Here is a 20,654-nt window from a genome sequence, read left to right as displayed (position 1 = left end):
GGTGGCAACTTGTTGTACAAAATACCGATCTGTCAAAAGTAGTTCATAATGTTGTCGTGGGACTTGAAGATTTCTACCGTAAAGTTATTACAATTCTTCCTTTCAATATTTCCGTTTATTAAACTTTAATTATTATACTCATTCTATAATAATGAATATATAATTAATTAAAATTTGCTTAATTATGCATTATAATAGAGGAAATGGGATTCTACATAAAATTACAATTACTCTACAAGTTATATTTAAATAGGTAATAATATATTTTGTTATGTATGTACAAAATAATATAAATATCCAGTAAATAATATAAATGTTTTTCTTTTTTTATGAAAATGACTACGAGTGTCTTCTTCTATTTTATAAATAAACACACACCCTAAGTAAGCTTTCCTTGTCTTTTCTCATACAGAAATATTTCATTTTACAAAATGCAGATTCGTTCTAAAAATAATGTACTCTGTGATTCGTTCTTATTTACAATTAATAATACATCCTGTGAATATATCATTCTAATTGAACAATGATATAGAATTCAACTTCAACTTAATTTAACTATATATTTAATCAGTAATAAAATCGTTTTCAAATTTAATTTACACAAAAATATTTAACACAATATAAATTGTTTTGCGGTATATGGAACGTATTGCAAAAAATATCCTGTCGTGGTGGCCATTTTATAGAGATTGGCTTGTCTATGGTGAAATCCAAAGAAAGGTGAAGCTAAACAAAAGGGTAGCATGTAGATAACATTTACTGAATTAATAGTAAATTAAAATATAAAAGTAACTTATTGCATGTTATTATACGTCGCAATTAAGTGAGTTTAAGTGTTTTAACATACGCTGTTCCATACAAGTCCTTAATATGAAGTACAATGCATCGTGTAATGGTGGCCATTAAAAGAAATAATTATGAATATTGGCATACTACATATCAAATAAAAACTCAAAATTATTGTGTTCAGTGTCTATAGTGCATTTATATAAGTAACGAATGAACAATATGTAAACAAACGGATTGCTTGTGTACGAGTGTTTTGAATCGAGTGTAAATAGTGAGTTTACGATGGCCCAGAATCAAGGGGAGATTCAGGTGACACAGAATCAACCCGTTAATAAAGATAAGGATATATATGCTTGCCTTCCCGATATACGTACAAATGGTCCCTTGGGACCAGATGAACCATGCCCAGGCGGTGAAGAACTACGATGGTTGCCAGCTCAGGCTACTGACCGGGATTTGGTTATGTATTTAAGAGCTGCACGTTCAATGGCTGCATTTGCCGGTATGTGTGACGGCGGTTCCCCTGACGATGGCTGTGTAGCCGCAAGCCGTGATGATACAACAATAAATGCTCTCGACGTTTTACACGACTCTGGTTATGACCCAGGTCGTGCTTTACAAGCCCTCGTAAAATGCCCTGTCCCAAAAGGGATTGAGAAGAAGTGGTCGGAAGAAGAGACAAAACGATTTGTGAAAGGTATAAGGCAATTTGGTAAGAACTTTTTTAAAATCAAAAAAGATTTATTGCCTCATAAAGACACTGCAGAGTTAGTGGAGTTTTATTATTTATGGAAAAAGACACCAGGTGCTAGTAGTAACCGGCCTCATAGAAGAAGAAGACAAGCATTACGGCGAGTCCGTAATACAAGAAACTCTCGTGCTGGGACCCCTAAAGAACAAACGCCTGAGGCAACACCTACAACACCTGACACTAATGGTTCCAGACCATCACCGAATCCAAAAGAGGCTGGTGAAATGAGTTCAGTTACTGAAGATGAAAATTCTGAAGATGATAGTGATTCTAGGGATGCAGGAGATCTAGCTAAAGCTGATAATGGAAGAAGTGGAGACAATCCTGATGATTCACCAAGTAGAATGAGAACCAGAAATAAATCAAAAGAGCAAACAACGCCAACAATTAAAAAGGCACAAGAAGAAAGTGACAATGACACCAAGGCTAAGAAACCTACAAAACCAAATACACAAAGTACAAACACAAACAACAATAATGATAAAGTTCCCTCGTCTCCAGTTAGTAAAGATACTAAGAAGAAAGTGGCAAATGGTAAAGTTGTTGTTGTTGATGCATCAAAGGTAAAGAAACGCCTTCCTGATGATAGTAAAATAGAAGGCATAATGGATGGTGATGTACAAATGAAGAAAAAGAAAGCAGCTGAACCACCAGAAAGCCCATCAGAAAGTCTAACAAATGATAGTTTTCCAGCCATGGATGAAACTGAAACCCCAGAGCCTGAACCTGAAGCTTGCGACTATAGTATTAATAAGACTGATAAAGAAAATATAGAACAAAATAAGGAACCAGAGTTGGAACAATCTACTAAGCCCGTTGAACCCCAAATTAAAGTAGAAACCAATGTTGAACCAATAATTAAGACAGAAAAGGATCCATTGCCTCCTGTTTTCAAAGTAAATCCAGAAAAAGATAATAGAGCTGTATTGGACTTGAAAACTGATTCAACAGCAACTAAACCTCATGAAAATATTGATCCCCGATCATTTACAGTGTTTCCTAAGACTGAACTTATTATACCAAAAGTTACTCCAATGACAACAGAGGCTATGGAAAAAATAAAGATTAAAGAAGAGATAGATACTGATGATCAGACTATGAATTTACAAAAAGATGAATTCCAAAAAGATCCATTGGCTCAAAATTACCCAGCACATTCAATCAACCAAGTAAATAAACCTCTTATTATGGAACACACTAACTTCTTCGTAAAAGACAGCCATATATATAATCCTAAATTAAGCCATAGCATTAAAATAGAAGGTGTTCCTAATCCAATATTTAATCCTGTTAACATTAAGGATAATAATTCAATAATAAGGAATGCTAAAGATTATTCAAACAATGTGCCTCCATTCCCATACACATCAAATATTAATTTTTCGAATGATGCAAATAAACATAATCCATTAATAAATCCCTTGAAAACTGTGATTAAATTAGAACCGAGAGATGAGGCAAGTGAAATGAAAAATCAGAATACACCAGAGATATTTACTGCTACAATATCATCAGCTAATAAAGTTGACTCTCCAAATACTCCAAGATTGGAATCTTTACAAAGAATCAGTCCATCCCCTACAAGTGTGCGTGGATCATCTCCACCCCACATGGAACATCCATCTGCGACTAATACTGAACCTATCTCTCCTGCAAATACTCAAGAAATGAAATCGCAAGAATCAGATGCAGATGATAAGCAACCCACTGATTTGAAGACTCAACCCATGCCAAAAGCCGATAATCAAAATACTAACATTAGACCACCAATATTCCCTGCACCAGTTAGACCTGAAAATCTTGGAATTAGACCACCTGAAGTACCAAATATACCTGTATCGGGACATAGCATGCCTCCACCTCCTCTCAGCCAGCCCTCAATTTCAGGGCTGTTGCCGCCAGGACCTTTAATATCTGTAAGCGGTGGAGGATCGAACATTGGTCCTTATGGATTCATGCCATCCTCATTATATGGCCACAGCCATCCAGGTTTGGAAAAACCAAGTTCATTACCACCACTAATGCAACAGGTACCTCCTTCACATAGCATTTCTAGTGGAAATATAATGCAGTCTCAATCCAATCAAAATGATCCATCAATGCCGCAAGACTTGAAGATAAAACAAGAAGTTCCAGATAATATGCCTGCCAATCTCTCAACTCAAAGTGTTTCTGATCCTCTACAGTCATTGAAAGAAGTGAAAGTTCCAGGATATCCAATTGGAAGTTCAATAGCACAGCATTTGAGCTCTGAAAGGGACAGAGAATCAATATCAAGTGTTGAAAATAATAGTAGACCACCAAGTCAACCTACAAATGAAAATTCAAGTATGCCAAGTGCTTTCCTCGGACCTAGAATAGAAAGCATTAAGAAAGAGCCAGATTTCCTGCACCAACCTCACATAACTCCAGTATCTACAAGTCAAAGCAGTGGAATGGAGACATCGAGTACTATTCCTCCTGTTAAAAGCCCTCATACTCCAACACCTATTAAAAGTCAATCAAGTCACAATGGGACCCCAAGTCATCCACATCCTTCAGCTACCACTTCTCCGTTCTCAAGACATCTCACCAGTCCGTCACAGCCCAGACAAATTTCAGCATCTCCTGTACAACCAAATACTCCTGTTTCTCATTCAGCTCTAAACTTGATGAATCCGACTCCATTATCAATTCCTTCTACAATGGCAGGTCCTGTATTACACTCAAGTCAACAGCACGGCCCTCCACCACCACATCCTTTTGCGTCGCATCTACATCATCCACATCATCCATTGCTTCATCCATCTTCAATATTTCAACTTTCTGCAGCCGCTGCAGCACATGCTATGCATCCTTACTATTCTCACCCTCATCCTGGTTATTCAATGCCATATCCATATCCTTATGGTCCATTGCCTCAGCCACATCCGATACCTCCAATGCATCCATCGTCAAGTACACCTGGTAGACATGATCCTTCAAAACCATCTACCATAGAATCTACTACCATGCTTAGTGCTCATCATAGTACAAGTTCTTCTGTTACAACAAGATCTTTGAGAGAAATATCTGAAACTACAGAGGATCCAAGGAATCCGAATTCCACAACCGAGCGACATCAATTGCATGAAACTACTATGACGCATCATCATTCAACAAGTCACCACAGCGCTGTTCACACGAGTACGGAAAAACAGCCTAGTCATGTTGGCGGTGGGACAAATCATACCCTCTCTATATCACACTCAACATCAAGCAGTTCCTCCCAATCCATACAGCATAAGATAAATACACAACAGAAATCCAGTTCTCACTCAAGTTCTCCGCATCACCTATCAGCAAGTGTATCGCAGACAACCAGCTCTTCGTCGAGCGTTAATAATCATACGCATCACCATTCGCATCATTTGGCTCATCACCCCGAAAGACTCTCTCCCGCAGATTCTATGCTACTTCGACATCATCCAAAGATGATGCCTGGAAATCCAAATCATCTTATGATACAACCACCATCAATGGGTCATCCCATGAGTTTGGCCTTACCTCCAGGCCCGGGTCCAAGTTCTATTGAAAGTTTACGATTACACGCTCAAGCTGCAGCTGGATTACAGGCTTCTCACGGTAGATCTGGGTCGCCTCATCAACTTCCACCTGGACATCCACATTTACGTGGACCACCTCGGCCAATACCTGATGATAATCCTGAATTGAAGTTAGAGACACAATCACAACCTGAAGAGGAAGAAATTCCAAGTCCGGCACATATTCCGCATGGACCTAGTCCTGAGCCGAAAATTGAAGACACGGAATGTCATCGATCGCAATCTGCAATATTCTTAAGACATTGGAATCGTGGTGATTACAATTCATGTACTCGCACAGACCTTATATTCAAACCAGTGCCAGAATCTAAACTTGCACGTAAACGGGAGGAACGTTTGAGGAAACAAGCAGAAAGAGATCGAGAGGAAAGAGAAAAAATAGCTCAACAAGCACACAGAAAAATAGCTACACCAGAAAAGCCAGATACGAAACCGCCGTCAAGAGGTGCTATCGAAACAATAACATCACCGTACTTTCCAAGGCCGCCCGGATATCCCGATTCACCATCTTTACGACAGCTTTCCGATTACGCTAGGCCACACGCTGGCTTTAGTCCAGGAAACCTGCCTCGTCATTGTATGGATCCAATGCTTCAATACCAATTAAGCTCTATGTACGGCGCTGCTGGAGCCCGTGAGCGCCTTGAACTGGAGCATCTCGAACGAGAAAAGAGAGATAGAGAAATAAGAGAACTAAGAGAAAGAGAGTTGAATGATAGACTGAAAGAGGAACTGCTCAAAAATAATGTAGGACCGCGTGCTCTAGATCCACATTGGTTGGAAATGCATCGGAGGTATGGAATGCCACCGCCGCCACCCCAAGGTGCTATACCAGTACAATTTGGTTTATACCCACCTGGGCACGGCCCGGGCGGGCTTTCGCAGTTGGAGCGTGAACGACTAGAGAGATTAGGTATTCCTCCGGCAGGTGCAGGAGGTCCACCCCAGTCGGTGCCTGTTTCTGGTGCTCCCTCTCATCACCCACATCATCCACACCCTGGCGTTGCCGCGGCGCAATTAGAAGCGGCTGAAAGATTAGCGCTTGCCGCCGACCCTATGGTGCGTTTACAAATGGCGGGAATAAATCCTGAATACCACGCGCACACCCACGCTCACACACATGCGCACTCTCACACCCACTTACACCTACATCCTGGACAACAAGCTGCAGCGCAAGCCCAGCAGGATGCATTAAGTTTAGGACTCGGAGGTAGTGCTCCATATCGACCACTGCCTCATCCAGATTTGCTCGGGAGACCTTATGCCGAGCAGCTAGCGCAACAGGCGGCAGCTCATGAGCAGCTCCAACGACAGCTGTTGTTGGAGAGAGAAAGAGGATTTCTTCACCCGGCGCATCACGAAGACTTCCTTCGCCAGCAAAGGGAACGGGAACTGAAAGTGCGGGCGCTAGAAGAAGCCGCCAGAGCTTCGCGTCCGTAGTACGCCGCGCGCCCTAAGCCCGACAATGACGTAGTCTTGATCGAGTAAAGGACGCCCCCACAGACGCTATAGCCTTGTAAAATATATAAATTAAAGTGTTCACGCGATAGTGCTACGAGATTGAGGACCGAACTATTTTATTTTATACGTGTGACGACATCTGTAATTTATATACATAAATATTTAAGTTTTTATAATACTTTTATAGCATGGCCGTATAGTACGCTTGTAATCCATGCTCAAATTTATTTCTTAACTACTAGTCATAATTAAATTTTATTTGTAGAGGATGAAACAATGAGTCACACAGTGTGGTTTTAGTTTAAATTATTAATGTTTTATATGTTTTAGTAATAACAAACATTTTATGGGTGCTGGATAGCATTCATGTGAATGGCCACATGATTAGTGTTTATGTAAAAAGTAATAATCTCAACGCTTTTATGTTCATGACATAATAATTATCTATATTTAACTGAAGTTGTAAAATAAGTCTATTAGGGTTTCCGCTGTTTATCATTGACTAAAATAAATTGACTTTTTGTTAATACCTCCTACTTATTATATTGTTAGTTTAAAACAATAATTTATATTTACATATCAATTTGTACAATAATACGAAAATTGATTTGATTTTGAAAGAAGAAGTTTAAACAGTTTACGAAAGATACAACTTCACGATACTTGAGTATCATTGAAGTTGATATTATATTATTAAATTAATTATTTTAGTTTGCAACACGTTAAGTTCTTGGTGCAAAGTTTATAGACTGGAATGGAAAAAATATTACTATGAATTTGTAAAACTATGTCTTGCGTAAAGCTCTATACATTTTCTCAACATATAAAATTATAAGCAAGTAAATCCCAGTATCTAACGATATATTATGTGTAAATGATTATTATATTATATATTTTAAGTTGTAATAAAGTTTGGAGTTAAAGCGAAATTTTTATTGAGTACAAAAATTTGTATGATACAATTTTACATACCGATACGAACAATTAGATGCAATAATACATTAATTAGTTACATAAGCCGAATTAACATTTTAAATATCAACTACTTATGTTTAGTGTACACGGTGTAATATTTGCAATATAATATACGCTTAGTGTGTACTAAGCCTAAGAAGTTTTATAGGTACAGTAAATATTTATTAACTATTGGTTCTATTTTAAATTTAAGACTTGTAATTCTCACCCAATGTACACATTGAAATAATTCTAATGCACTACATTGTAAAATAAACCCATTTGTAACAAATTATAGAACTGTAGAGTTGATTATTGAAAATTATAGATTATCATAGATGTAATAAATTAAAAATGTCGCTTAGTAGGTATTATGTTCATAATGCCATAGTTGGGTAAAACCGCGAAAAATTGTACATGAATTATTTTTTCAATGTTCCCATTTTATTTCTCATATGGCATCAACGTTTTTTGACAACAAGTGTTTTGTTAGATATGTAATAAAAGGTATGCTTGTGTTCTTTTAGATTATTTCATAAATTTCAATCTATCTCTTGCAGAAATATTTTATTTTATATTTTTTTTACTGGCTCCACTTTTCTGTCCATATAAAAAATATTTGTCCACCTAACACCCTTGTGACAAAAACTGATAACCCCTACGAAATGGTATGACTGACTCGCATTTTTATGAAAAATTTAAGTTATTCGGTTCTTATTCAACATGTACATAAAAATCTTTTAATGCACAAGGCCTTAATCTTTTTTTTATTATTATTTAAAAAACTGTCCACTTTTTTTATACGTGTGTAACGTCACGTATGTAACGTCTCTAACTGCCATACTATAAGAATTATCAGAATCCTTCTCTTATTTTATTGAGTGGCAACACTATTTGGCATGCTGGCAAAATTTAAAAAACAAAAGCAGCCATTTTTTCTTTGAGAGAAATGGTGTTTTGTATTGATGTGAGATTTGTCGCTCGAAAAAAGGGTATTTAAAGTGTTCGATTGCGAGGTAAGTATATATATTCTGTCTTATTATTATAAATCTTTACGTAGGTTTACTATAAAACTAAAGAATCAGACTACTTCGTGGTTCTTAGCATTCACAATCGAGTAGTAATTTTAATTTAAGGTAATGTCGCCCGCATTTTTTGTCATGATTGTAACGATGTGTAACGAAATGTGCTACGTTACAGTCATGACATATTGTTAGGCTTAGAACACATAGGTCTATTAAAAAATTGCGCGAAAAAAGGACGATAATATTTTCAAATCTAAATGGCTGAACGGATTTTGATGTGCAAGATATCATTGGATTATATATATATTATTAATTATTTTTTCAAATGAGAAAATCAAATTACAGATGGCGTTGACGAATGCCGAAAGGCAAAAAAATATCGAGAGAAGTTACAAGTTCAAAATCCCGAGAAATATAAAGAACTACAAACGAAAAATGCAGAAAGGAATAAAAAGCGGAAAAAATATCAATTTTTTTCAATACAATTTTGATTTATGCATCTTTTTGTTTTTATTCATTATTTTATGATATGAATTGGTTTTACCTACCTATATCTCCATTTTTTCCTGTCGTGTGAGTGTAAGACACCGTGTCGACGTTAACTTTTTAATGCTAGGAAGAAAAGATAACTGATATATGTACTAAGCTTTATAATGGTCATGTAAGTAACATTCAGTCATGTATGTAACGTTTGTTATGATGTCATGAATGTAACGGTACAATTTTTCGCGGTTATACCCAGTTACTTTCTGATATTTAAAAGAGAAATGAGTATTATTTTTAGATACAAATTATATCTTTAATTAAGAAGTTGCGTGTCGATTTAACGTCATTTATTTAGACAATAAGGTTAAATGGATGTCTTAGTGCTTTTGTGTAAATTTTTTGAATAATATATGTGGAAAAATTCATTTTGTCGTTTCTCTTTACACCTTAGATAATATCTAGCATAGTCATGTTTTTTGGCATTATTTGATATGGTTAGGGAGCCAGGTGCAAATTTGGTTAACTATTTCCTCTCAAGAGATAATTCGTCAGACGCATGAGAGTATAGTATTATAAAGCCTCGTGAACGTCAGCTTGCGCTCGGTTGGGGGGGTGAGCGGTTGTAGCCTCCCACGCACATAGGAAAAAAAATACATTCATTCATTCATTTCCTCTCAGCTAAAAATTTGTCAAATTGTAGCTAACCCAATATCTCAACGAAAAAAAATAGTCAGCTGGTTACAACATGGTGTATTATACGTCAGCTGGTGTCTCGAACATGAAAGTTAAATTTAAAGAAAAATTTATTTTCCGTTATTTCCTCTCAAACAAAAATTTACCTGATGATAGCTTATATGTAACTGTGGATAAATATATATGTCAGCTGGCTGTATCTTGGTGGAAAAACCGTCAGCTGATACGGGAGGCTACAACCGCTCTTCCCCCCAACCGAGCTCCAGCTGACGTTCACGAGGCTTCATAATACTATACTTTGATGCATTTTACTAATTACCGCTTGAGAGGAACTTGGTCATAAAATCTGCTGCTGGCTCCCGGACCAATAGGTTTTCCATTTAAATTGATGTTTTATGTAGATTTTTTACCTGAATCAAGCTTGTGATATTAATTTTTTTTATGTGTACCTACCTATTGATTATTTTTTGTAAATGTATTTGCATTTAAATGTTTTATTTATTTATTTTTATTTATTTAAAAAACCTATACATATATGTATTTAATCAATCGTCACGTTGGTTTAATGCTCTAAGATCTTCACACTAACGTATAAACTGTGAAAAGCTTAGAGCCACATTGAAAAGATATACCTGTGGATATACCTAATGCCTTAGCCCTTATAAAAAATGGCTAGACAAATAAATTAAAATAACTTTTACCACTGTTGCATAATTTAACTTTTGTATTCAAACAGTAGGTACCCAATTTAAAATATTCTTTACACGAATGTAATGCGAGAGCAAAGCTAGAGCTTTCATGATTCTATAAAAAAGCTTTAAAAGTAGATAATGCAAAAGCCGCAAAAGGAAATTAAAATACAAAAAAAAAAGAATATTGAATGTCTATTGTCCCAATTTGATAGAAGACAGACGTATCTAGGCGATAGTTTAATCAATAATCATTGAATAATGGGTAATTATTAGTGATAAACAAGAAGATGGGGTTAACGAGTCAAACCGGATTATTAGCCAGCTCTCCGCAGAAGTCAAGTTTATTTAAAGAAAAGGTAAGTAAATATATTATAGAATATCAGTCTTTGGCTTCACTCGAGCTCTCTTCTGGTATAAAGCTGAGTTGTCCATAGACCATACACCTGCACTGTGCACGTCTGTACATTTCACCCGCTGCAAGTTGTTTTCGGGGCCAAAAGTAGTGAAGTCCTTCGATGCTTCGATAAAACGTAAAAAAGACATTTTCTTTCGTATTTATTATGCTACTAAAAATGTAAACATTAATTTGCTTGTCATCTATAAATAAATAAAAAAAGCTTTTGTCCTGCATAAACCTGTCGGGGCTATCAAAATATAGTTAGATCTCAAACTACCTAACTATTATACTTAGAATAATTATTTTAAGTGGTAGGTAACTCGTAAGTATTGTTTTAACGATAGCTATGGATTAAAATATAAACATGACTACAAAACTTCGAGATTAATTCGCGCGCTTTTTGTATTAGTGAGCCTTAGGGTGATCATATTATGTATGCTTTTAATCCTTATTCTTCGATGTTATAGAGTACAATAGAGCTAAGATGCGAAGTGACGCCAGCTCCCTTCATGCTACGGCCTTACGCAGGGCTATACAACCCATTCTCCCAAGCTTGCTCTGTGCTATGCAACCATCCAGCAGATACCACGACGAAGGAATTCGTTAAACGGGCTAAAGATGCCTGGGTAAGTTTTAAACAAAGTAGGTATCTACTTACTCGACTTCGTAAAAAGGAGTGTAATGTTTTCTATGTTAACGTATGTTTTTTATAGAAATGTTATAAATTACGGTTTTCATAATTTACAGGTATTGGAGGGAAAATCTCACTACTTTCAAGAAGACTTGTCGAAATTTCAAGATCAAATTGATAAAGAAAAGAATAGAACTCCACATGACATTGTTACCGAAGATATGTTTAGAAGGTACTGATTTTATTAGAACTAGGTTTCTATTATAAGAAAAATCATTTGTATGTTGTGTTATATGTTTCTGTACCAATTATATTGTCGCTATTTATATTATATAATCGTAAAATCAATTCCAGATACACAGAAACAGACTCCCGTCCTCTCACTCCTGCGCCTACCCTGGCCAGTGGAAAGTCGCGAGGTTCCAGACGATGTCTCACACCGGACCAGCCGCGTCAGAAAACTACAATAGTCTTGGATCTACGGAGAAGTCATAGCCAGGTCAAATGCCTATAGCTATTGATTATAATACGATTTAAATATGCGTTTTTTAATTTATTAATTGCAAAGACACTTTGTACTCTCTTTTATTGATATGATACCGAAATGAACGAATTTATTGAGCGGATTGCAATTCATTAAAATGAAAGCTAAGTTTTATATTAAAACTCAATTATTTATTAAATTACAAACAACGATATAGTTGGGAATATGGTTTATACAAAAAGTCGTTTGATTGCATAATATCATCTATTAATTTAAATTGAAATATACATTTTATATGCATAGATAACATTACCATACCTAAGCCTGCATAAAAATTAAATGTATTGGCTTTCCTTTCGAATAATTTTACTGGCTCCTATTTTCAGGAAACCCTTTACTACCACGGGTATACGACATCCGAGATGACAGTCGCACAGACAACAAGCGCGACGAACGAACGGTCGACGTTACCATCTCTCAACCTGTCAGAAGCAACCCACACTAGACTGATAAAGGGGCAATGTGAACAGCTACCACCGTTGGCATCACCACTGGTATTAGCTAAGCGGGTTGTTAAAGAGCCAGTCAGCGTTCGCACTATCAAGAAGGTACGTTTAAATAAATAGTTAAGATTTAGATAGACCTTTGGTTTAGTGGCCCAAAAGCTACATTTTTCAAGTTAGTGATATGAGCATCGCTATTGGAAACAATCTGCAAAGCTGATAGTTCCTATCTCTATTGTGTTAATTTTTAGTTTCAAATCTTTTATATTATGGATTGTAAAACAGTTGTTCCATTACTTTTACCGTTTCAATTGATTTAAAGAAAGTAGTACCTACCGATTACAGTATAAAGTTGTTAATAATCGGTTATCAGCACCTTCAAAGGTAACTAGACCGTGAACAAAATATTATTTCATACTTGATAAGTGGTAATCGATACATTGACGCACATGCTAACAAGTTAACGATTGCAACTATAAGTTTATTGTTCACACAACAGTCGATAAACATGTTCCCATTTTTAATATCTAAATCAAAATTGCTCCAAATCAAAACACCGAAAGAGCAAAAGAGTAAAGAAAAAAGTGTTGTAATTTCGTACGATAAATTAACGACGCGTAAATCGAAACGTATAAAGCGGAAATTGCTGAAGATACCGCCAATTATAGCGTCTAATTGTGATTGCTCATTAATGCATGTAACACGCATAGTTGTGAACTATGCACCGAAAAACAGGAAGCGTGACGCTTCCAACATAGTCCTATCTATGACATGGGGTACTGACCAAAAGAAACGAATAAGACTTCCCAGTGTCAAGACTAAAGAACAGACAACAAAAACAAAAAATGTTAAGAGAAAAGAATGCTATAATAGCGAAGAATTCTTCTTGAAACTAGAGGTGAATAATATTCTGTCGAGAGCAGAATTCATAAATTTTTACTTTTATAGGACAGAAAAATAATATGCAACATTGTAGTGTCATTATTTTAATGTGCAAATGATACGTAATTTGTTGGCGTTACTGATCTTATCGTCTTGGCCTCTGAGTGACACCTTTTTTAGTCAATTGTTATGAACGTTTCACCTATTTAATCGTTGCGTAATAAATTGTCTATTTTTTTGTTTCAGAACCAGCTCAAGGCATTGAATTTGGGAAAAACACCGAGAAATAAAAAGAACGATGGTCCAGCGTCTCAACGCTCGAAGAGTGACAAGGATCTGGAGAATACTCCAGACGAATTGGTCCCCATGGATGATAGTGGTAACATTTAACTTTTGTTATATTTGAAATTGATATTTTTGGTTTTATGGCTAGACTGGGGTAGAAGCCTTTGAAAATAATGAAAAGATAAAAAAAATCGCAGTCGGATGAAACCCATTAGAAAAGGAGGGGAATATGATAAAAATGTAAGGAAAAATAAATTACGGTCAATCCGAGTTCGGGAAGCGGGAGGGGGGAGCTTTTAAGAGAAAAAAATGGTTTCTCTCGATTTCCGACAAAACTACAAGTCCTATAGAAAAAAGTTCAATGGCAAAGTTGTAGGTAATTAAAAGTTCTACAACTTTTGTATTCACAATTTTTTCACATAACCTAAAAATTTAGGTGAAAAATTCAAAAAACCAAGTTTTTGGTCTTTTATTTCTATCTACTTCAAAATTTTTTTTTTTCTACGAAATTTGGTGGAAACTTACTTTATTATGTCCCAAATACACTGTAATTTATTTGATTGAAAATATTTATTTTTTCGCCTTATTTTGAATTAATACCAAAAAAACAACCTAATTTTCAATCGAAAAGTCACCCGTCAAAATATCAGCTTTTTTCAAAAACTTGGGGTGCTTTTTATTCATTGAAATCTCTACTTTCATATGGTGTAAAAAAAATAAACACCACCATAATAAATGTTCTCAGGAAATGCATACAAACAGTGTGATAATGAGCTTTTACTAAATCAGGCACACTTCTTGAACTCTATATCTTCTCTTGTATCGGCTTTTCGGTAATATTTCAAAAGAAAAATAATTATCTGTTCTAAGTTTAATATTTTACAGCATATTCAAAAGCAAAATGATGTCGATAAAAACATTTCAGGTAGTTCGAGAAGTGTGCCTGATTTAGTAAAAGCTAATTTTCAGACTGTTTGTATGCATTTCCTGAGAACATTTACTATGGTGGTGTTTATTTTTTTTACACCATATGAAAGTAGAGATTTCAATGAATAAAAGGCACCCCAAGTTTTTGAAAAAAGCTGATATTTTGACGGGTGACTTTTCGATTGAAAATTAGGTTGTTTTTTTGGTATTCATTCAAAATAAGGCGAAAAAATAAATATTTTCAATCAAATAAATTACAGTGTATTTGGAACATAATTAAGTAAGTTTCCACCAAATTTTGTGGAAAAAAAAATAAATTTTGAAGTAGACAGAAATAAAAGACCAAAAACTTGGTTTTTTGAATTTTTCACCTAAATTTTTAGGTTATGTGAAAAAATTGTGAATACAAAAGTTGTAGAACTTTTAATTACCTACAACTTTGCCATTGAACTTTTTTCTATAGGACTTGTAGTTTTGTCGGAAATCGAGAGAAACCATTTTTTTCTCTTAAAAGCTCCCCCCTCCCGCTTCCCGAACTCGGATTGACCGTAATTTATTTTTCCTTACATTTTTATCATATTCCCCTCCTTTTCTAATGGGTTTCATCCGACTGCGATTTTTTTTTGTTTCAAAAATTATCTACTCTAGTCTAGGCATTCAAATGCTTTATAAATATAATATAACGGGTGGCTGAGTTGGTCAGGCATCCGCCCCGGAATGGCGCGAAAGCCGAAAGGATGCGGGTTTGAGTCCCGCCTCGTCATTGAATTTTTTCTATTCTTTATAAATTTATTTTTAATTATATTTTCTAAAAATACGAGGCCTAAAAAATCCTTGTTTCTCTGATCGAATTAGAATCTAATTTGAATTTTAATATTAATTTTGATTTATTACAGTGCTAATCTAAGTAATAAATTAATATTTTTCAAAATCGAGATCGGACCGATAACGAACTAACATCATCACTGTAATGTGGATCAAATCTTACATTATGGACTTATTGATAAATGTACCAGAGTGCATATTGAGAATCAGGCAATTCATAAATAAAACAAACATTTTCGAAATATATTTTATTAAAATAAAAAACAAAAACTCCTGAACTATTCGAACAAATATTTCCAAAGATAATGTTCCTTTAAGGTACAATGGAAATGCGTAGACGTGGTAAGCGACGTCGTAAAGGTCGCGGCGGTAGCGATCGTCTCACCTCCGCGGGACTGGCTGCACAAGCTCAACAGGACCCTGAAACACAGGTTAGTATTTATTAGCTATAAATTATAGTCTATAATATACAGGAGAAAGATGTAGGTACTTACGTAAAAAAAATTCCCATTGAAAAGATCGTAGTTATTTGTGAAACTTTTTCTATAACATAAGTTACGGGCATTAGGAAATATTTTTAAATACGGGCATAGAAAAGATTTTCTTGTTAATTTTAAAAATATTTAATGAAATAAATAACATCGTTCAAGCAAAAAAAATACGATGCAAGTGATGATTTGCTAGCATAATAACTAAAAGCTCATTTATCTCAAAGATTGCAGGCATTGGAACGGATTCCCAAAACCCCAGTTCGCGTGCCTCCATTGCTCCAACGAATGATGATGATATAATTATTCCTCCTATCGTCAAAACTAGCGTCGCTAAGAAAACTGACTCTTTCCTAGATGATGATATTTTGAAGTATTTACACAGGGAAGTTGATGAAGAAGCTATAGAGACTGAATTTGATACAAAGGTTTATATTTGTTATTTATAAAATTTTATGAATATAAAAATTTTAATATATTTTATTTTTGATGTGTGATTGAATGTGGCGCAATAATTTGCCAGTGGGTTTAAAGTTTATATGTTTTTCGCCTTTTCCAATAAGATTCAGATTATAAATATTCTATATAAATTGAAATATCGAACCTATCCAATCAAATCTGTATTACTATGCCTTATGTAGCTGGTTTATTATTCATAATGCCCGAACATTATGAAAAATATCACTATAAAAATTCGAGCTTGCCATAAATAAAATACGTTTATTTTCCCAGCGTCGATATGTCCTACAAGAAGCACTTCGAACTAGACCAGACCGTCCACACGGTCTGGAGATGCAGACCCTCCTCAAGGAGATGCGGATACCAGCTGTCAGTTTGGGAGATTGGTTGCACATACCCAGGGTGTTTTCCAAGAAGAACGCAATATTCGGTCTGCCGATCGACTCGAATGATTTGGAATGTATGGTTTATGTATAATTTATTTGATTCATAATTTAAGATTTTTAAGAGTTCGTGTATGAGTAAAATATTCTTATCTTCTTTGAACGTCTTTTAGCGGTGTTATAATTTGTCAAACGGAATTTATCCATTGCTCAACAATCAAAAAGAAATACAATTGAACTTGTTTAAAAAAAAAATAACAAAACATTAAGAGTTTATTTTTTTATGTCTGTTATGGTTATTTTTATGTTTCTTTTCTTATTATTTTAGCGCTTACACCGATGATTTATGCAGCGAGGTTTGTGACGATAAAAAAATCGAAGCAGCTGCTATATCTTACAGTGTTAAGGAAATTTAGACCGAATGGTTACAGGATGCCAATTAAGGTGAGAAATCAATTGAAACTTCTAGCCTCCCTGCTCAACTGCTTGAAGCAGTCCGTTTACGGAAACCCTTTAAGTCTTGCAGCGCCACTGTTCCTTTCTTTTAAGACATATTAACTGTTAACTATAAATCTTATTCATTATTTTGAAAATACTAAGAAGACTTAACAGGGATATTGAAAATGTGTAATCTTTTTCTTTGTAGGATATACAAGAAGGGCTCACATTAATGATGGGTGGTGTACTCACAAGTGAACAAGCAAATCAATTTCAAACTATTATGGAATGGGATTGTTACAAAGAGGAGGAAAATAACTCTGATGATATTAAACTAACGTTGTTAGATACTGGATATAGGAAAAAGAGCGGCGGTGGAGACGCGGGGGAGGTATGAAGTTCAAACGAATGTCGAATTATTTTTTTTTATTTGGAAATTGCATGTAACACGATATAGTAAGGATTTATAGAGTTCGTCATGAAGCGGATGTAATTATTTTTAAGTATATATTTTACTTGAATATATTGTTCCATCACCGACGCGACGGTCACTTTTGAAAATACGCAGATAGTTTTTTTTTTTTTTACAGTACAATAGGGGAGCGCTTGGCCACGATCTCGCCACGTTCTCCTTACATCTTAAATTTCACATAATTTTAGCATCCGTGATCCGATTTCAATTTAAATTAACATCCGAAATCAGTAATCACATGCATTAATATTTATTGAAGTGAAACTTCTTTATCGGGGTTGGAAAAAAAATTAGTGTAACATTTTTTCGTTACGCGTGACATTTTTCCGTTACGCGCCTTCTTTGTCTTATCCCTACCACGCGTGATTGACGTATTTATGTAAAGTTGCTTAAAGTAAATTATTTTTTGAAAAATAAGGTCATAAAGAAGTTTCACTTCTTACGTGTGTACACTAGTACACGCACATATTTTTTTTTATTTTATACGTTTTATTACTTTTATAAATTTTATTTTAATTTATAAATTTTCTTCATAGGTCGACTTGGACAGTATTAAATTCAAAACTTGGTGTGGTCTATGCGCTATTTGCGAAAGGATGTATGGACGATTTCCGCCAAGAGAAAAGGACTCTCCCGATGGGGTAATTTATTTTATATTTTTTATATATTATGCGCTAGGCAACAGCTGATTTGATTACGGGAGAAGAAAAGCTTTTTAGCAAAATGTATTTCATTAATTTTATTAAATATTTTTAGGTAGTAATTTTGTTCGTTCGAGATGCACAAATTACACAATCTTTGTATTGCCATCCTTTTGAATTTCATTCATTTGTAGAATATTTTTTTTAAATACATATCTTTTACAGATTGAACTTAGTGACTTCTCAATGGTTGAAACAAAAATCGTCACCCTGAAAGTTCACAGTGGGCTTGCAGAGATTCTCAACACGATACGGACACGATAATATTATATAGTTTTATTTTAGTTCCTTCGTCTTTAAATAGAGATATTTAGCATTTTATACTGTTAACTATACATAAGTTTTGTAAAGAGAAATAAATTGTTTTTATAATTATTTACCTTTTGTGTTTGATTTTATTTCCTGACAATAATAACCTCGATACTTCCTACAAATGTGAAAATTTGTGAGGACATACATAGTAACATATATTATGTTACTCTTTCGATGAAATTTGATAGGTATCTTGGTAGATTGGCTGATTTTTCAATCCTTGGTTAAAACATATTCTTCGAATAATGTATAAAACTACCATTTTAAAAACGTATTCTAATTGCCCGTATTTGACAGTTTACGTGACATTTTAATATTATCGTGTAATACTTTATTGGACGGATAAGTTTTAACCAAGCATTGAAAAATCGGCCCTAAATCCTCGAGTAATGTGGTAACATTTATAGGCTACCTTTTATACAAATTTTGACGCGGGAAATATCTATTATTTTATGCAGTGGTACTTTTAAATGACTTATTCTTATAATCCTAATCTTGGCGTTACTATGAGATTATCAGCACAAAAAGTAGCATATTAAGTTGGTCCATATTTGTATATCAGCTACGTGCCAGTAAAAGTCACGTCAAAGTCGGTCCAGCCATTCCAGAGATTAAACGGAACAGACACATATATTGAATGAATGAATTGAATACGAATTTAAATAATCTATGCCGCTCTGTTATAAATAATATTATATTGTTAATCGTTCTTTGGTCCCGCAGGACAGGCTTCGCCTAGTGCGGGAACCAATGAAGCTCATAATTATATTAATATCAAATTATTAAATTAAATAATATTGTGAAATACACCATATTGTAATAATCCTGTCTTGTTAAATAAAGGAATTTTCTTTTATTTTCTTTACATAAAAAGCTATTTTCTTATATTATGTCATGTATACATTTAATAAAAAGCGGTTATATTTTTATTGTACAAACGACACTAAAATTTTCATTTTTATATTGGTATAGAATCTTAGATTGTACTAATATTATAAAGCTGAAGTTTGTTTGTTTGTTTGAACGCGCAAATCTCGGGAACTACTGGTCCGATTTGAAAAATTATTTCGGTGTTAGATAGCCCATTTATCGAGTAAGGCTATAGGCTATATATCATCACGCTAAGACCAACAGGAGCGGAGCACTGCGGGTAAAACCGCGAAGCTAGTAAATTAAATAGATACTATTACCAACAACATTTATCTTAGATCTACTGTGACTGTAATCTATGATTTTTTAAACATTTCGCTACAGCTATTAAAAAGTTAATTGTATTTCAAAATCAAACACATACTTTGAAGCGAATTGTTTAGCCCTAGACTTTTATGTCCCGCCTTGAAATAAAAGCAGAAATAATAATTCGGTAGGTAGCACAAGGTAGAGTGATGGTAGAGTGTGATTACTATATTACTTGCTCTGTGGTGATTACCATCACTCTAGTCAAAAGCCAACGCGGCGAACCAATAAAATGATATGGAGAGCGTCATTTGAAATCGATTTTATATTTAGGAATTAAAGACTTTTTAACGGATTTTAAACGCGATTTATTCATTCTATTATTTTCCCCTAATCTATCCGTTAAAAAGTCTTTAATTCCTAAATGTATAACACTGGTCAACAGTGATTTTGTTGCCCTGGATGTGAAAGTGGTTTCGAATAATTTAATGCATATTATATATATAAAACTATTAATGGTTTTGGTAGATTGGCTCTAGTTTTTTTTTAATTCTTATTTTCTTATTAGACTCTAAAACGCAGCATGAAATAGAAGGTATATTTGTTTAACATCATTTATTTATTACAAAGTTTTACTTATTGTTTTGTTTTAGTATTTAATTAATTCAAATGGATATAAAAATAGAGAAAAATCATTAAAACTTATGAAAAAGTACAAGGAAATAGATTTTATAAGGTTCTCTTCTTAGTTAATTTTGGGACAATAGTTTTGTTATGGACCATCGGTAATCTGCCATCATGTGACGATCCCATATACCCTGATACCTTTATTCCATAATTTTTACTTCTTTTTCGA

At 34.5% G+C, this 20,654-nt stretch overlaps 2 protein-coding genes and 1 long non-coding RNA gene across 3 annotated transcripts; all 3 read left to right on the top strand.

Annotated features, from left to right (window-relative positions):
- The first annotated feature begins 709 nt into the window (after positions 1 to 709).
- Gug (arginine-glutamic acid dipeptide repeats grunge) lies at positions 710 to 7,926 on the top strand. Its single transcript, XM_090109096.1, has one exon. The coding sequence runs from the start codon at positions 1,072 to 1,074 to the stop codon at positions 6,562 to 6,564; it is 5,493 nt and encodes a 1,830-aa protein (XP_089965222.1). The 5' UTR covers positions 710 to 1,071; the 3' UTR covers positions 6,565 to 7,926.
- Positions 7,927 to 8,444: 518 nt separating this feature from the next.
- On the top strand, positions 8,445 to 9,063 carry LOC149903601 (uncharacterized). Its single transcript, XR_016457426.1, has 2 exons — positions 8,445 to 8,555; positions 8,910 to 9,063. It is a non-coding gene; the product is annotated as an uncharacterized LOC149903601 (long non-coding RNA).
- Positions 9,064 to 10,625: 1,562 nt separating this feature from the next.
- LOC149903600 (uncharacterized) lies at positions 10,626 to 18,658 on the top strand. The gene is made up of 13 exons (XM_090108785.1): positions 10,626 to 10,791; positions 11,300 to 11,458; positions 11,580 to 11,695; positions 11,818 to 11,962; positions 12,334 to 12,555; positions 13,579 to 13,711; positions 15,688 to 15,800; positions 16,085 to 16,285; positions 16,590 to 16,776; positions 17,028 to 17,143; positions 17,346 to 17,528; positions 18,146 to 18,250; positions 18,476 to 18,658. The coding sequence occupies exons 1-13, from the start codon at positions 10,723 to 10,725 to the stop codon at positions 18,572 to 18,574; spliced, it is 1,848 nt and encodes a 615-aa protein (XP_089964911.1). The 5' UTR covers positions 10,626 to 10,722; the 3' UTR covers positions 18,575 to 18,658.
- The last annotated feature ends 1,996 nt before the right edge of the window (positions 18,659 to 20,654 follow it).

This window comes from Colias eurytheme, chromosome 13, assembly GCF_061535395.1.
Source record: "Colias eurytheme isolate Ceu_HAF_F1 chromosome 13, ilColEury1 Martin Lab GWU primary, whole genome shotgun sequence".
NCBI classification, from domain to species: domain Eukaryota; kingdom Metazoa; phylum Arthropoda; class Insecta; order Lepidoptera; family Pieridae; genus Colias; species Colias eurytheme.
Note: the sequence above shows the minus strand (reverse complement) of the source record. Positions and strands in the feature narration are given on the sequence as shown.